The 15,001-nt window shown below is 33.7% G+C and overlaps 3 protein-coding genes across 7 annotated transcripts; all 3 read right to left on the bottom strand.

The window, feature by feature from the left end:
- Positions 1-1,807: 1,807 nt before the first annotated feature.
- On the bottom strand, positions 1,808-3,525 carry LOC138131846 (uncharacterized). 3 transcript variants are annotated; one of them, XM_069049093.1, is made up of 4 exons: positions 3,343-3,525; positions 2,543-3,293; positions 2,336-2,435; positions 1,814-2,263 (listed from the first exon to the last, which is right to left on the bottom strand). In XM_069049093.1, the coding sequence occupies exons 1-4, from the start codon at positions 3,374-3,376 to the stop codon at positions 1,847-1,849; spliced, it is 1,302 nt and encodes a 433-aa protein (XP_068905194.1). In that variant the 5' UTR covers positions 3,377-3,525; the 3' UTR covers positions 1,814-1,846. The 3 variants fall into 3 exon arrangements, 2 of the variants coding, with proteins under 2 accessions (XP_068905194.1, XP_068905195.1); XM_069049094.1 differs by having other exon boundaries at positions 1,829-2,263; positions 2,543-3,054; positions 3,106-3,525; XR_011159922.1 differs by lacking the exons at positions 2,543-3,293; positions 3,343-3,525 and having other exon boundaries at positions 1,808-1,902; positions 1,952-2,263; positions 2,336-2,501.
- Positions 3,526-3,663: 138 nt separating this feature from the next.
- LOC138131849 (uncharacterized) lies at positions 3,664-13,212 on the bottom strand. Of its 2 annotated transcripts, none has more exons than XM_069049100.1 (3): positions 13,087-13,212; positions 5,031-5,269; positions 3,664-4,979 (listed from the first exon to the last, which is right to left on the bottom strand). In XM_069049100.1, the coding sequence occupies exons 1-3, from the start codon at positions 13,118-13,120 to the stop codon at positions 4,509-4,511; spliced, it is 744 nt and encodes a 247-aa protein (XP_068905201.1). In that variant the 5' UTR covers positions 13,121-13,212; the 3' UTR covers positions 3,664-4,508. The 2 variants fall into 2 exon arrangements, with proteins under 2 accessions (XP_068905201.1, XP_068905200.1); XM_069049099.1 differs by lacking the exon at positions 13,087-13,212 and adding an exon at positions 5,487-5,621.
- Positions 7,510-9,409, bottom strand: LOC138131850 (uncharacterized). 2 transcript variants are annotated; one of them, XM_069049102.1, is made up of 4 exons: positions 8,844-9,409; positions 8,201-8,436; positions 7,997-8,149; positions 7,510-7,942 (listed from the first exon to the last, which is right to left on the bottom strand). In XM_069049102.1, the coding sequence occupies exons 1-4, from the start codon at positions 8,875-8,877 to the stop codon at positions 7,676-7,678; spliced, it is 690 nt and encodes a 229-aa protein (XP_068905203.1). In that variant the 5' UTR covers positions 8,878-9,409; the 3' UTR covers positions 7,510-7,675. The 2 variants fall into 2 exon arrangements, with proteins under 2 accessions (XP_068905203.1, XP_068905202.1); XM_069049101.1 differs by having other exon boundaries at positions 7,510-8,149; positions 8,844-9,106.
- Positions 13,213-15,001: the final 1,789 nt, after the last annotated feature.

The raw sequence follows: 15,001 nt of genomic DNA, 5'->3' as shown, positions 1-15,001 counted from the left end.
TTTATATTTTTGAAATCTCTTTTAAAATTTAAATCGGTATTACATCAACGCAAAATTGGACAACCTTCATATCAATTTAATCGCATTGATAACATTTGTTTTTGAGTGGCTCATAACAGCTGTTGGGTGAAAGCTCTTTGATTAAAATGTACCGCCTGATTTAACAATGAAATTATGTTTCTAACTACAGTGACTTGCAGAACTTCAAATTATTACTACTTGCGTTACTTCCGTACATTGCTACTGTTAACATTTTATGAAGTAAAAAATAAAATAAACAAGTACGACCAGCAGATTTGAATTTTGGGTTGATAGAAATGTAATCAACTCGTTCCGTTATTTACATTACCGCACGATAAAATTATATGATTGAAATGAGTGAGATATGTAGGATATATCTCACGGTGGTAGATAGAATATTTTTGAACATTAGTTTCATTCAGAAGACATTTGTATTGTTTGCCAAACAATTAGTAAAAAATTATGTTCAATTTTCTGGAGAATTTGTTTACTTGTTTAGTAAAGTCTGGTCGGACAAACCTTTCAAGAAATAAATAAACAAATATTTTTGCAGACATTTGTTAGTTATTTAAACAGAGTCGTAGACATATCAAGTATGTAACAATATTTGTTTAGGTGTTATTATCTGGTTTTTAAGTCTTTTAGAAAAGGTAATAGCATCAGTCACGAGTTGCTTAACATATTGGGTATTCAATAAATTTATTGATTGCAGAGCAATTATCTCTTTGGTGGACTACGTAAAGCAGAGTACCTACTTAAAGAGCCATCTCACATTTTGTAAAATGACAGTCATACTAAGTGCTTTGTTAATTACGTGTCAGAGAGGCAGATAAATATATCAAACATGTTTTAATAAAAGTGATATCCAAGAAAAAATAAATTGGAAGAAATTGCAAAAAAATCGACCTATTGGAAGTGTAACAGCGCCTGAGATTATTGTTTTTATATTTCCAATTTCCCAATTATTCAACAAAAATTGATTACACTTAAATAGTACTCGTACAGTAACTACTGAAAGAAGAGTTTTCTTCAGAAGTCGATAATAAAAATGTTATACCAATAAAGGGTCCATTAAATAAATTGCTGAACCAATTTACTTACTTGACAGATAATAAGAGAAGTTATGAAATATTCATTAACAAAATTTAGTGTGGCCCTCTGGAACATATCGATTTGTAAATTAACTTTAAATATGAATTTGTAAATTGGCCAGCTAAAGACTTTCTGCAACCAAAAACATAGCCACGTAAATAATAGATAAACTAATCAGATAGATAGGCAACCAAACAACCCATGGCCTTGAAAATGTGCAATGAATTACCACAAAGAAATATCGCGCGTTCAAATGGCGTTGGAAAGCGTCAATTGTTATGCTTTTTTAAAGCGTAGATTAATTGGAGCATGTTAACAGCTAACCTAAAATTTAGATCCAAAAAAATCTTTATTTTTTTCTTTCTTTGCAATGTTTTACATTAAAAATAGAATAATTTAACGATTCCTATTCTCGAAGCAAATATCTAAAGATGCTTTGCTGAAAACAAACATGTTCAATTATGTCCCGATTAAACATAAACAAATGTCATTCGTGTCAAACGGCGGGAAATTCAAACTTTACACTGTTCTAAACAATGTTCAAGATAAATGATATTTTCGACGCACATAGATGCATAAATACACACAACCTCGGCGCCTTTGCCTCTCTGACAAATGGCGACTCATGACCTTCAAGCTTCACTTCGCACACATATTACACGCAAATATTTGTTTTTTTTTTAATTAAACAATATTTTCCTTGGACTAAATTTATTTATCCAACCTTTTACACTCAATCTATTTTACAGTGCCGAAAACTGAAACTACCGTGTAGACTGTCTTGCAGATCTGTAAGCCACAAATTGGATTTTAATCGATATCGCCAGGTGTCACTTACGCCCATCCCTAGTTGATAATTGATGGCCAAGCTATCTGTAAATTTGATTTTGATCGGTGCAAGGCAATTACGCAAAATGATCAAGAGAATTTTTGTGTTTTTGTTGTTCCAGGTGTACCAGTTTATTACCAAGAAGCTCGAGAAAATTCTTTCCGACTGCAAAAAAATGATTTTGAGTGGAAGAGATTCGACTAATACGACCTCGTCTTGTAAAGTTTGCCCTGCAGTGATTAGACTCCAGAAGGTGGTCATGCCGAAAATGGAGAAGAGTGAGGCGCGCAATAGTCTCACGCTGTGAGATTCATCTGTAATCTAATTTTGAAATTATCACAAAATCCGCAAGATTAAGACTGCAACTCGTGTTTAGATCATTGAATTACTCACTTGAAAGAAAGAAAGTGCAATACTGAGACCGACAAGGCAACCACCCATACTGAACGGTAGTATTAAGTGGTCCATCTTCATCAAGATGTTCTTACTCCAACTGGAAATAAAGTTCTGCGGTTGCAGAAGATTAAGAATCTACAATCTCTTATTTTATTTTTTAGAAACAAAGAATTGAGCTTTTTGGAATTTATACATAGAATTTACCGTAAAAAATCGCAGTGTCTTTTTATCAAAAATTTTAGTCTAAAGTTAACTTCATTTTGGTAAACTTCATCAAAGAGGAGTTTGCATTCGCACGTTGTGAACCCTTTTGTAAGTTCTTCCACGTATTTGTTAAACATGTACATTTGGAACTTCACGTGCTGCAAGGTGTAGATAATCTGGTACCCATGAACTGTCATGCATGGAGCTGCCACAAAAAATGTCAACTTGATGAGTATGATGAGACATTTGGTATGTCCAAAAAACCACTTTTGCATCAGCCAATTAGTAAAAAACACTTGGTCGTCGTCGTCGACTGAAAAAACATTAGCACTGGCCCAAACCAGCATGACTGTGGTGTTTACCACGACAAAAATATTTATCGCCTTCGATTCTCTCTTTATCTTACTTTCCACCTCTTCCCCGGCAGATTTAACATCCCACAAATCAATCACTTCCATCACATCTTCAATCATTCGATTCCTGAGCAGAACCACAAACATTCCGAGCGTCGCCTGCAAGGTGTTAGTGATTTGGTGCAGAAAAAAATACTTAAAGAAATTTACATAGCACATTTGAAAGAAGAGTGGTCCGTATTGGATTAATTGGTCGGCGTCTGGTGCGAAAACGAAGAAGTAGGTTTGGGCCAGGAGTAGAAAGGAGTACAAGGAAAGTGTCAACTTAATCACAAACTTGACGACTCCGCACTGAAAAATTTTTCCTCCCAGGATTCGAACCACCCACAAGACGTCGTCTGGAACGAGGCAACTCAAGGTGGGGAGTGATTGTCTCAAGAGACTTACCATTCAGGAGGTCTTGGTGGCGGTAGTTGATCATGCTGACCACACTGACTGAAGTATCAAGTAAAACTTGTACGTGACAATTTTGGAACAACTACGTAAGGAATGAGAACCCCGGGACTTGTTAAAGTTTCTAGTGTAGCATTAAATATAATTTGAAGAGTCAAGCTTTCATTTATTGAGCATTTAGTCATTACCAGTTCTAGAAGTTTTTTTTTTATTAAGTCAATACAGTCAGGTGAAATTCTTGTCTGTTTTGTTTTTACTACGTTTTAATTCTTTTATAAATAAAAGGGACTAAATTGTTTTTTAAAATATTTTTTATTTTTCAGACATTCATTACATTTCTTGTGCAACCGTTTATATTCTGTTTTAAATATATGTACCTACATTTTTACACTAATCTATCTTCTTATCCCATGCTTGCTGCTGTTGTCATATACAGGGTTATTCATGTAAGATGAGGAGCCTGACCAGGTAAAAATGCAACCCGAAATACAATTCATAAAGCTATCTCGATCGTCAGTCTAATGAATGTCAAGTATGATTTAATAACAATAATAAGCAACTAAAGTCTCAAAAGTCATGTCGGTTCTGTCATCGTTTGAAAACATTATAAAATAAAATACCTACTAAATATCGCGCGTTCAAAAGATATCCTGGGCTGGGAAGGCGTTGGAAAACCTCAATTGTTGTGCTTTTTTAAAGCGTAGATTAATTGGAGTATGTTGACAGCTAACCAAAAATTTAGAGCCAAAAAAATCTTTCTTTTTTCTTTCTTTGCAATGTTTTACATTAAAAATAGAATAACTCAACGATTCCTGTTCTCGAAGCAAATATCTAAGGGCACCCTTTGCTGAAAACAAACATGTTCAATTGTGTCGCGATTAAACATAAACAAATGTCATTCGTGTCAAACGGCGGGAAATTCAAACTTTACACCGTTCTAAACGATTTAATTTTTTCAACGCCTACTCAGCCCAGGATTACATTTGAACGCGCGATGAAATACCTACTTGGATTCTTGATTTAATTTTCAAATACCAAAACACAATATATACTTTGTAAAATGTATTTTGGGTTGCATTTTTATCTGGTCAGCCTCGTCATCCTTACGTGAATATTCCTGTATTTTTGTATTTCATATAGGCACTAATAAAATTTTCTATTTATCGTAGCTCAAAGGTCACTAGTTTAATTTGACTTTCTTCGACTTGCACATCTGCAAGAGTTTTCTCTTCACATTTAAACTGTTCATAGTCTAGTGTGGCAACAAGCTTGAAGCCCATATCTTCACCCACCTGCCAAGCCTTCTCACTGGTACACACACCGACAATGGTTTCAGGAACAGGTTCCACAGCCAACTCTCTACCATCAACAGATTTCTTCGCGTTGACTCCTTTCGCCAACACTCTCCCGAGGTCAATAACGATCTGATACAACGTTTTAGCTGTGCCTCTATTTCTGTATTCAGGCAAAATGCCAATCATAGTGAACTCCAACACACAGTCGACTTGGCACAATTCGAAAAACTTGCGAATTACGTAATCGTCAAATTCGGTGATGGATTTAATCGCCGAGACTTTACTGCTCTTTGCGATTTTTCCGTAGAATGTTTCCTCTCCAGATCCGGGGTTTACCTGGAATAAACAAAATTGGTTTGTTGCCAACTAGTTTTTGGGTGTTGTCACGTGTATCTTGTTGAGACAAGCACCGATAACTTTGTTGTTGTTGTTTTTGTCGATTGCGATGACCGAGACGCCGTCCTCGATAATATCTTTCATCACTTGCCGCTCTTCGAATATGGTTTGGGAATCTTGGGTGAGGCCAAATGCTCCAACGATTTTCTCTTCAGCAAAGTACACCTTTTCCATTAGTGATAACGTTTCTTCCAAAAACTCCTCGGATAACTGTCTGCATTCAATTGTACCTGGACAAAAATTAAAATTATACAAAAACTGACAAGATAAATGTAGTGGTCAGGAAACACAAATATCCTTTTTTTGTTCATTTCAAGATTTATTATTAATTAAATCTATTAATTGACAGGAGAGGAAATGATGCTTTACCACGCACTTTACTATTCGTTCAGTTTACGTTTTTCATTTAAAAAAAATTTAAATCTAAAAATAATGTCAAAAGCTTACTGTCTGGATGTGTTTTCAAAATATGTGAGTCCATCTTTTCACGTTCTTCGTATTTCAATAGACAAAATGTAAAGATGTTTATGTTAAGCACTACAAAAAATAATTACCGTGACCTACAAGGTTTCAGAACATTTATACACTGATTAGTTTTTTATCAAAGTACAAATGCAAATTTTTGAAAAATGTTATCACTCATTTACCACAAATATATATCCCTTGTTGTTTATTTCAAGGTCTTTTTACAACCTTCTACAATCTGTTTAGTTTGTTGATTAGTAATATTTTATTAACAAGTAACGGGTGTTTTTTTTTAAATTTAGCGTCGAAGTAGGCGTTGAACTGTCGATTGTGAACGCACTATACAGGTTACGGATCGCAGATCAGCTGTTTAAATCTTACACTTTTACACGAGTGGTGCGATCTCAATCGACTTTCCAACGCCTACTTCGCCGCCAAATTAAAAAAAAAACACCCTTTACATGACAAACTAAACTTGTTGGATTTTGGTTAAGTGGGACATTTTAGGAATTAAAAATGAAAATTATTTAAGACGTTATTTAGGCAGTTTTACGACGATGTTTTTCAAATTATTCGACTCACATGTCATGTGACAAGTATTCTCCAATAAATGTCATTCCTGGTCTAATCATGATGATTATTCATCACTAGTGAAAATTGTCTGTTATTTATTTTGTTCACTGAATAGTTCCGCGAATACCATTCTTAGTCAAAGTTAAGAAAATTATTTTTGTGGTGCTTTCACTCACACTCTTGATATTCAAATTCAAGCGTGGGAGACATTCGTGACAGCACCACAAAAATAATCGACATAACTTTGACTGACTCATGGTATTATAAGAAGTGATTATATTCTCACCCGGCGCATTCACCATTTTTCAATTTAAAAAATTGGAACTGTTGAATTAACCGAACTTGGTAAAATGCAACTCTTTAGAAATATAACAGTTGTATTGAAGTATACGATATTGTTAAAATTGAAAATTATTTTTTGTTAACATGCGCTTTTGCTACGTAATAAATAAATCAATAATCAATAAGAACAATTTCCAGATTTTCATTTAAATTCATTTATTTTCCTGGTCTCTTCTTTTTTGATTTAACGAATCCCAGTATAAAAATAAAATATAAATGGGGGGTCATTATAAATTATAGTACCATCGTAGGTGGCTGTGCGCTATGCTTTAGGTGCGCCGCTACGCCCACTAGTTGTTACAAACATTTATAATGACCCCGTATATTGTCCTTGAAAGTTGTATTAACGTTAAAAATATAAATTATCTAAAATTATTCACTAAGAATTTAAAGTTTGGTGACTATTTAAGTAAGTGAATAAATACGTGCGCCAGTAGCGTATTTGCATAAATTATTTATTTGTGAATTATCATATGAGTCACGTTTTAACAAGTGGGTGACTAATATGATAATATTTGTAAAATTGTAGTAGGTAGATTTACAATTTTACAGTAAAGTCGTTTGTAAAAACATATTTTCTGGATTAATAGATTGCCTGACATTATTCTTATTTTTATAAAATTATCTTTAATGGGGGACTATCAAACTTTGTCATGAATTGATTTAGATAAAAACATCTTTTTTGCTAGTGAACTAACTGAGATGAAAAAATGTGAAAGAAATTACTCAGCAGCGTATCCTTTGCATTCTTTGACGGAATATTTTAGATCTTTGAAAGAAGAGTCTTAAAACTGTTAATTTCCTAAATTTAGATTTACCGTTGTAACACTTGAAATTTCTAAGTGTTACATATACAGTTGTAAAGATTATTGTAAATGCAGTGGTAGTGTGAATTTAACGGAAGCCGTGACTCAAAGTAAATTTAAAATTTGCGTTGCAAACGGAGCAACATATTAAATATCATAACTCAGAAACTATTGATGGCACAGAAAATTTCATAGAAGGGATTTTGTTTAGAATTCAATAAGTTACACAACTTGTCTAAACAGTTTTTATAGTAGGAATTAAACTTAACAATAAAAACGAAGGATTTGTGTTTAAGGGAAATAATTTTATTCAAACAATTTTCCATAACAACATCTCCCAAAGACAAAGACACGTATTTATATTGTTTACTTTTTAAGAGCTAAAAAATCTATTTTTGAAATTCTTCAGGATTGAAGAATTTAAAGCATCATACTGAACCAGGGTGTTGATTACTTTAAGCTTTGGTACACCAGCTTGATTTGAAAGTCTTTGTTGTCCACAACGTCTGCAAGAGTCTTTCCTTCGAAACTGAACTTATCAAAACCCACTTCGGCGACCAGTTTAAAACCAAAATGCTTCGCCCTGACCCAGGCCTTCTCAGTGGTACACACACCAGTAATTATTTCTGGAACAGGTTCCAAAGCTAACTCTTGTCCATCAACAGGCTGCTTCGTCTTCACTCCTGTGGCCAACCCTCGTCCAAGATCAATTACTGTCTGATAGATCAATGTTCCGTTAGTGTCCTTTCTGTATTCGGGTAAAAGACCAACCATCGTCAGTTCTAGCAAACAGTCAACTTGACAGAGCTCGAAGAATGTGGAGACAGTGTAGTCATCAAACTCGGCGTTCGATCGGCTGATTGACTCTTTGCTCATATCTGCAAATTTTCCGTGGTAGGTTTTCTCCCCAGGTGCAGGTTTCACCTGAAACAAAATTCATTGGTCTAGTGAAAATTGGATTTGGTTTGTGGTCACGTGTATCTTGTTGAGGGAAGCACCGACAACTTTGTTGTTGCTCTTGTCGATTACAACGATCGAGACACCATCTTTGACAATATCTCGCATTAGTTTTCGTTGTTCGGCAACGTTTTGGGGGTTTTTCGTTAGGCCATATGCTCGACACACGTTCTCTTCACGGAGAAATGTTTTTTCCATTATTGTTAGAGCTTCCTCTACGTCATCGCTGGTTAGTTGTCTGTATTCGAGTGTGTCTGAAAAAATAAATACAACAAATATAAATGACACAATAAATATTCTTAAAGAAACTACTTTCCAACAAAACAGTTTAAATTTATTAATGCACCTACTATTATTATTGAACTAGATTTTGATTTGTTTCATTGACTATCAAAAAATAAAAATAACAACAGATTTCATGATTTACTGTGTGACACCTGTAGAACACACTGTCCATTTTATTCTTATTTATGTAGATTTTTTTTTTTCAGTTTTTATATTTTTTTTTCTCTATTTTAGGCTCTCTTCCGGTGCTACCCCCATATTCATGATTTATAATCCTCAAATATAGGTTGACTTTCTTTCTCTTTATCTTTCTCTTTCTTTCTCAATATCAATTTTTATAACAATGTCATAATCGAGAAACAAACAATTTACTTACTATCCTTGTTGGTTCTCAACACTAGCGAATTCATTTTTTTGCTGTCTGATCTATAATGTTTGCTGCGAGGAGAGATAATGATATTTTTTATGCAAGCAATCGACAAAAGTAGACCTTAACCATAAATCAGGCTAATAATAGTAAAACTTGAAGTTTTCATGGTTTTCCATATCCATACATTTACATGATGTAGATAACATTTTTCGAAGAGATCTTCAGCACGTATCAACAAATGCTTTTTTATTGTTATTTGCCATGATACTTTGAAACTAGCTTTTAAAAATATAAAATACACCTATATTAGCAATTTATTATACGAGTTTTGTAAGACACCATTTTCTCGCACGCGTTTTTTAGATCACGACGAGCGCAGCGTGCGACAAAATGACTTATAAAACGAGTGTAATACAATATTTTTTTATTTTGTTCAAAACATGATGCTAGGAAAATTAATTTGGCAGATATAAAGGACTGGTAACAGTGGTAATAAGATCAAGATGTTGTTTCTCCAACTGATCGTCGTTGTCACACAAGTTGCTTTGGTTTTGATGCTTTTGAGCTTTTTGGAATTTATACATAGAATTTACAGTAAAAAATCGCAGTGTCTCTTTATCAAAAATTTTAGTCTAAAGTTAACTTCATCAAAGAGGAATTTGCATTAGCACGTTGTGAATCCTTTTGTAAGTTCTTCCACGTATTTGTTAAACATGTACATTTGGAACTTGACGTGCTGCAAGGTGTAGATAATCTGGTACCCATGAACTGTCATGCATGGAGTTGCCACAAAAAATGTCGACTTGATGAGTACGATGATAAATTTGGTTTGTCCAAAAAACTACTTTTGAATAAGCCAATTAGTAAAAAACACTTCGTCGTCGTCGTCGACTGAAAAAACATTAGCACTGGCCCAAACCAGCATGACTGTGGTGTTTACCACGACAAAAATATTTATCGCCCTCGATTCTCTCTTTATGGTACTTTCCACCTCTTCCCCGGCAGATTTAACATCCCACAAATCAATCACTTCCATCACATCTTCAATCATTCCATTCCTGAGAAGAACCACAAACATGCCGAGCGTCGCCTGCAAGGTGTTAGTGGTTTGGTGCAGAAAAAAACACTTAAAGAAATTTACATAGCACATTTGAAAGAAGAGTGGTCCGTATTGGATTAATTGGTCTGCGTCTGGTGTTAAAACGAAGAAGTAGGTTTGGGCCAGTAGTAGAAAGGAGTACAAGGAAAGTGTCAACTTAATCACAAACTTGATGACTCCGCAGCGGAACATTTTTCCTCCATTGATTCGAACCACCCACAAGACATCGTCTGGAACGAGGCAACTCAAGGTTGGGGAGTGATTGTCTCAAGAGACTTACCATTCAGGAGGTCTTGGTGGCGATAGTTGATCATGCTGACCACACTGACTGAAGTATCAAGTGACGTGACTTATTGGTGGACAATTTTGGAACAACTACGCAAGGAATGAGAACACCGAGTAGCATTAAATATAATTTAAAGAGTCAAGCTTTCATTTATGATACCTATCATTATTGAGCATTTAGTCATTATCTCTCAGTTCTAGAAGTTTTTTTTTTATTAAGTCAATACAGTTAGGTGAAATTCTTGTCTGTTTTGTTTTTGCTACATTTTAATTTCTTTTATGAATAAAAGGGACTAAATTGTTTTTTAAAATATTTTTTATTTTTCAGACATTTATTGGATTTCTTGTGCGACCGTTTGTACATATTCTGTTCTAAATATACATTTTTACACTAATCTATCTTTTTATCCCATGCTTGCTGCTGTTGTCATATACAGGATTATTCACATAAGATGACGAGCCTGACCAGGTAAAAATGCAACCCAAAATACAATTCATAAAGCTATCTCGATCGCTACTACATCATAATGCACATGATAGCTCTTAACGTCAGTCTAATGAATGTCAAGTTCTGACAGAAAAATACCCCTCTCAATAAAGTATGCTTTAATAACAATAATAAGCAACTAAAATCACAAAAGTAATGGGTAAGCAGGATCATGTCGGTTCTGTCATCGTTTGAAAACATTATAAAATACCTACTAAATATGAACAAAAAACGCAATGACAGATATACCGTTCAAACTAATATCTCGTTGGTAACTCTCAATTGTTGTGCTTTTTTAAAGCGTAGATTAATTGGAGTATGTTGACCGATAACCTAAAATTTAGAGCCAAAAAAATTTTTCTTTTTTTCTTTCTTTGCAGTGTTTTACATTAGAAATAGAATAACTTAACGATTCCTATTCTCGAAGCAAATATCTAAGGGCACCCTTTGCTGAAAACAAACATGTTGAATTGTGTCCCAATTAAACATAAACAAATGTCATTCGTGACAAACGGCGGGAAAATTAAACTGTACACTTTTCTAAACGGTTTAATTTTTCCGATGCCTGCTCAGCTCAGGATTTCATTTGAACGCGCGATAGAATACCTAGATGGATTCTTGATTTGATTTTTAAATACCAAAACACAATGTATATACAGGCTGTTTGAAAATTGCTAGTACAAAAAAAAACTGGTAATTGGTGATGGTGAGTTGAAGTCATCGGCAAAAAAAAATTCTAATAAAAATCCTCTAGTTTTCGAGATAAAAATGACTAAAAATTGGGTTAAAATTGTTAGTGCGGCACTGAGTTAAGGTATTTTAAAAAGATACTTCACGTTGTTTAGCAATAATGAAATAAAAAATTTGATGTTCTTAAACTGTCAATCTGTGGTTGCCAAGATCTTGCAAAAAAATATAAATTTTTCATATTGTTGTATAGTCCTTCGTTATCACGCTTGGTTACCAAGGTTTAAAAAATATTGCCCCGCCTGAGGCGTAGAATATGCAGGGATAGGGTTACTTTATCCATTTTGTTTTAAAAAATTAAAAATTGGTTTTTTGGATTTCTTAGGGCTTCCAGATGCCACAGTTTTTTTTTTGTACTAGCAATTTTCAAACACCCTGTATATGTAAAATGTATTTTTGGTTGAATTTTTACCTGGTCAGCCTCGTCATCCTTAGGTGAATATTCCTGTATTTTAGTATTTCATATAAGCACTAATAAAATTTTCTATTTATCGTAGCTTCAAGCTCGCTAGTTTAATTTGACTTTCTTTGATTTGCATAACATCTGCAAGAGTTTTCTCTTCACATTTAAACTTGTCATAGTCTAGTGTGGCAACAAGCTTGAAGCCTATATCTTCAGCTACCTGCCAAGCTTTCTCACTGGTACACACAAAGACAATTGTTTCAGGAACAGGTTCCAGAGCCAACTCTCTACCATCAACAGATTTTTTCGAGTTGACTCCTTTCGCCAACACTCTCCCGAGGTCAATAACTATCTGATACAACATTCTAGCTATGCCTCTATTTCTGTATTCCGGCAAAATGCTAATCATAGTGATCTCCAACACACAGTCGACTTGGCACATTTCGAAAAACGTGCGAATTACGTAATCGTCAAATTCGGTGACAGATTTTTTCGCCGAGGCATTAGTGCTCTTTGCAATTTTGCCGTAGAATGTGTCCTCTCCAGATCCGGGTTTTACCTGGAATAAACAAAATTGGTTTGTTGCCAACTAGTTTTTGGGTGTTGTCACGTGTATCTTGTTGAGACAAGCACCGATAACATGGTTGTTGTTTTTGTCGATTGCGATGACCGAGACGCCGTCCTCAACAATATTTTTCATCACTTGTCGTTCTTCGAATATGGTTTGGGGATCTGCGGTGAGGCCAAATGCTACAAGGATTTTCTCTTCAGAGAAGTACACCTTTTCCATTAGTGATAACGTTTCTTCCAAAAACTCGTCGGATAACTGTCTGCATTCAATTGTACCTGGACAAAAATTAAAATTATATAAAAACAGACAATCTAAATGTAGTGGTCAGGAAACACAAACATCATTTTATTGTTCATTTCAAGATTTATTATTTATTAAATCTATGAATTGACAGGAGAGGAAATGATGCTTTACCACGCACAATTTGTTACCACTCTCTTTTGGACAAAGTCCTCAAGATTTAAATTAAACTGTTTCAAAACTGGAACATAAGAGTAAGCACACTTGCCTTTACTAAGGTTGGAGAATGAAGAAATGATCTCCTTTAAGCTTTTTAATTCGTTCACTTTACTATTACATTACTTTTTACATTTTTTTATATGGTTTATCGATATATTGTAATCTAATCTAAATCTAAAAATAATGTCAAAAGCTTACTGTCTGAATGAGTTTTCAAAATATGTGAGTCCATCTTTTCACGTTCTTCGTATTTGCAGAGACAAAATGTAAAGATGTTTATGTTAAGCAGTACAAAAAATAATTAACGTGACTTAAAAGGTTTCAGAACATTTATACACTGATTAGTATTTTTATCAAAGTACAAATTCAAATTTTCGAAAAATGTTATCACTCATTTACCACAAATACATATTTCTTGTTGTTTATTTCAAGGTCTTTTTAGTTTTTAGTACGTGACAAACTAAATCTTGTTGGATTTTGGTTAAATGAGACATTTTAGGAATTATAGGGATAAAAAACTGAAAATAATTGAAGAGGTTATTTAAGCAGAATGATTATTCATCACTAGTGAAAATTGTCTGTTAGTTTCACTACTGATGAATAATTGGCAAATCTGATTATAAATTTTGTTCACTGAATAGTCCCGCGAATACCATTCTTGGTCAAAGTTGAGAAGATTATTTTTGTGGTGCTTTCACTCATGTCTCTCACGCTTGCGAATACCTCTCGTGCTGCGAACTCTTGATATTCAAATTCAAGCGTGGGAGACATTCGTGTCACCTCCACAAAAATAATCGACATAACTTTGACTGACTACTCTTGATTGATCGAACTTGGTAAAATGCAAATCTTTAGAAATATAATAGTTGTATTTAAGTATACGATATTGTTAAAATTGAAAATTATTTTTTGTTAACATGCGCTTTCGCTATGTAATAAATAAATCAATTAATAAGAACAATTTCCAGATTTTCATTTAAATTCATTTATTTTCCTGGTCTCTCTTTTTTTGTTTTTACAAATTCCAGTAAATATATTGTCTTTGAAAGTTGTGTTAACGTTAAAAATAGAAATTATCTTTAATTATTCACTAAGGATTTAAAGTTTGGCAACTATTCACGTAAGTGAATAAATACGTGCGTCAGTAGATGCATTTCAATAAATTGTTTATTTGTGAATTATCATATGAGTCACGTTTTAACAATTGGGTGACTAATATGAGGATACTTGTAAAACTGTAGTAGGTAGATTTACAAGTTTACATTAAAGTTGTTTGTAAAAATATATTTTTTGGATTAATAGATCGCCTGACATTATTCTTATTTTTATAAAATTATCTTTAATGGGAGACTATCAAACTTTGTCGTGAATTTATTTTGATAAAAACATCTTTTTTTGTTCGACACTGTCAGAATTTGAGAATTTTTTCCTATGTGAACGGATTTTGATAAATGTCACAACTTGTCAAAACGAAACGTCAAGCTAATTTAAAAGATTTTAAGCGATTTGGAGCCTTTACGGGGCTTGTCGAAGAAAAAAACGTTGTATTCAACTCGTTCGTATGTAAATTGGGCCTTTTTTGGCACTCTTGGGCCTTTAAAACGCGCGCCAAAAAAGGCCCAATTTACACACAAACTCGTCAAATAAACTACTATTTTGCTATACTAAGGACAACGTAACATTTTATCTGCCCCGCCCATTTCATTTTCTTAGTTAACAATCAAATAGGTTGTTAAGACGATCTGATTTACACAGGAAAAATGTCTGATATTCGAATTGTCTTAATGACATTTTATTTTTTAGAACCTAAAACAATAATTGTGGACTTGACAGCAAAATTCTAACCTTAATTTTTTTACGTGGCAAATGTGATGAAAACGTACACAGATTGAATCTGGCTTTGATTCTGATTGGTCAATTTTAGTGGGCGGAGCAGATAAAAAGTTATAACGGCGATACTATAGTGACAACTCGGAAAATAATTGAGATGAAAAAAATTTGAAAGAAATTATTCAACAGCGTATCCTTTGCATTCTTTGACGGAATATTTTAGATCTTTGAAAGAAGAGTCTCAAAACTGTTAATTTCCTAAATTTAAATTTATCATTTCAAT

Source organism: Tenebrio molitor, chromosome 5, assembly GCF_963966145.1.
Source record: "Tenebrio molitor chromosome 5, icTenMoli1.1, whole genome shotgun sequence".
NCBI classification, from domain to species: domain Eukaryota; kingdom Metazoa; phylum Arthropoda; class Insecta; order Coleoptera; family Tenebrionidae; genus Tenebrio; species Tenebrio molitor.
This window is presented reverse-complemented; position numbering and strand designations above follow the sequence as displayed.

Excerpts from the sequence above, each read along its gene's own strand:
- LOC138131850 (XM_069049101.1), bottom strand. The coding sequence starts at position 8,877 with ATGAATTCGCTAGTGTTGAGAACCAACAAGGATA. Across the intron at positions 8,437-8,843 it reads GTTGAGAACCAACAAGGATA|ACACACTCGAATACAGACAA; the intron begins GTAAGTAAATTG and ends TTATTTTTTCAG. Across the intron at positions 8,150-8,200 it reads CTTCCCTCAACAAGATACAC|GTGAAACCTGCACCTGGGGA; the intron begins GTGACCACAAAC and ends ATTTTGTTTCAG.
- LOC138131849 (XM_069049100.1), bottom strand. The coding sequence starts at position 13,120 with ATGGACTCACATATTTTGAAAACTCATTCAGACA. Across the intron at positions 5,270-13,086 it reads TTTGAAAACTCATTCAGACA|GTACAATTGAATGCAGACAG; the intron begins GTAAGCTTTTGA and ends ATTTTTGTCCAG. Across the intron at positions 4,980-5,030 it reads CTTGTCTCAACAAGATACAC|GTAAACCCCGGATCTGGAGA; the intron begins GTGACAACACCC and ends TGTTTATTCCAG.
- LOC138131846 (XM_069049093.1), bottom strand. The coding sequence starts at position 3,376 with ATGATCAACTACCGCCACCAAGACCTCCTGAATG. Across the intron at positions 3,294-3,342 it reads CCACCAAGACCTCCTGAATG|ACGACGTCTTGTGGGTGGTT; the intron begins GTAAGTCTCTTG and ends GCCTCGTTCCAG. Across the intron at positions 2,436-2,542 it reads AGACACTGCGATTTTTTACG|TTGGAGTAAGAACATCTTGA; the intron begins GTAAATTCTATG and ends CTTTATTTCCAG.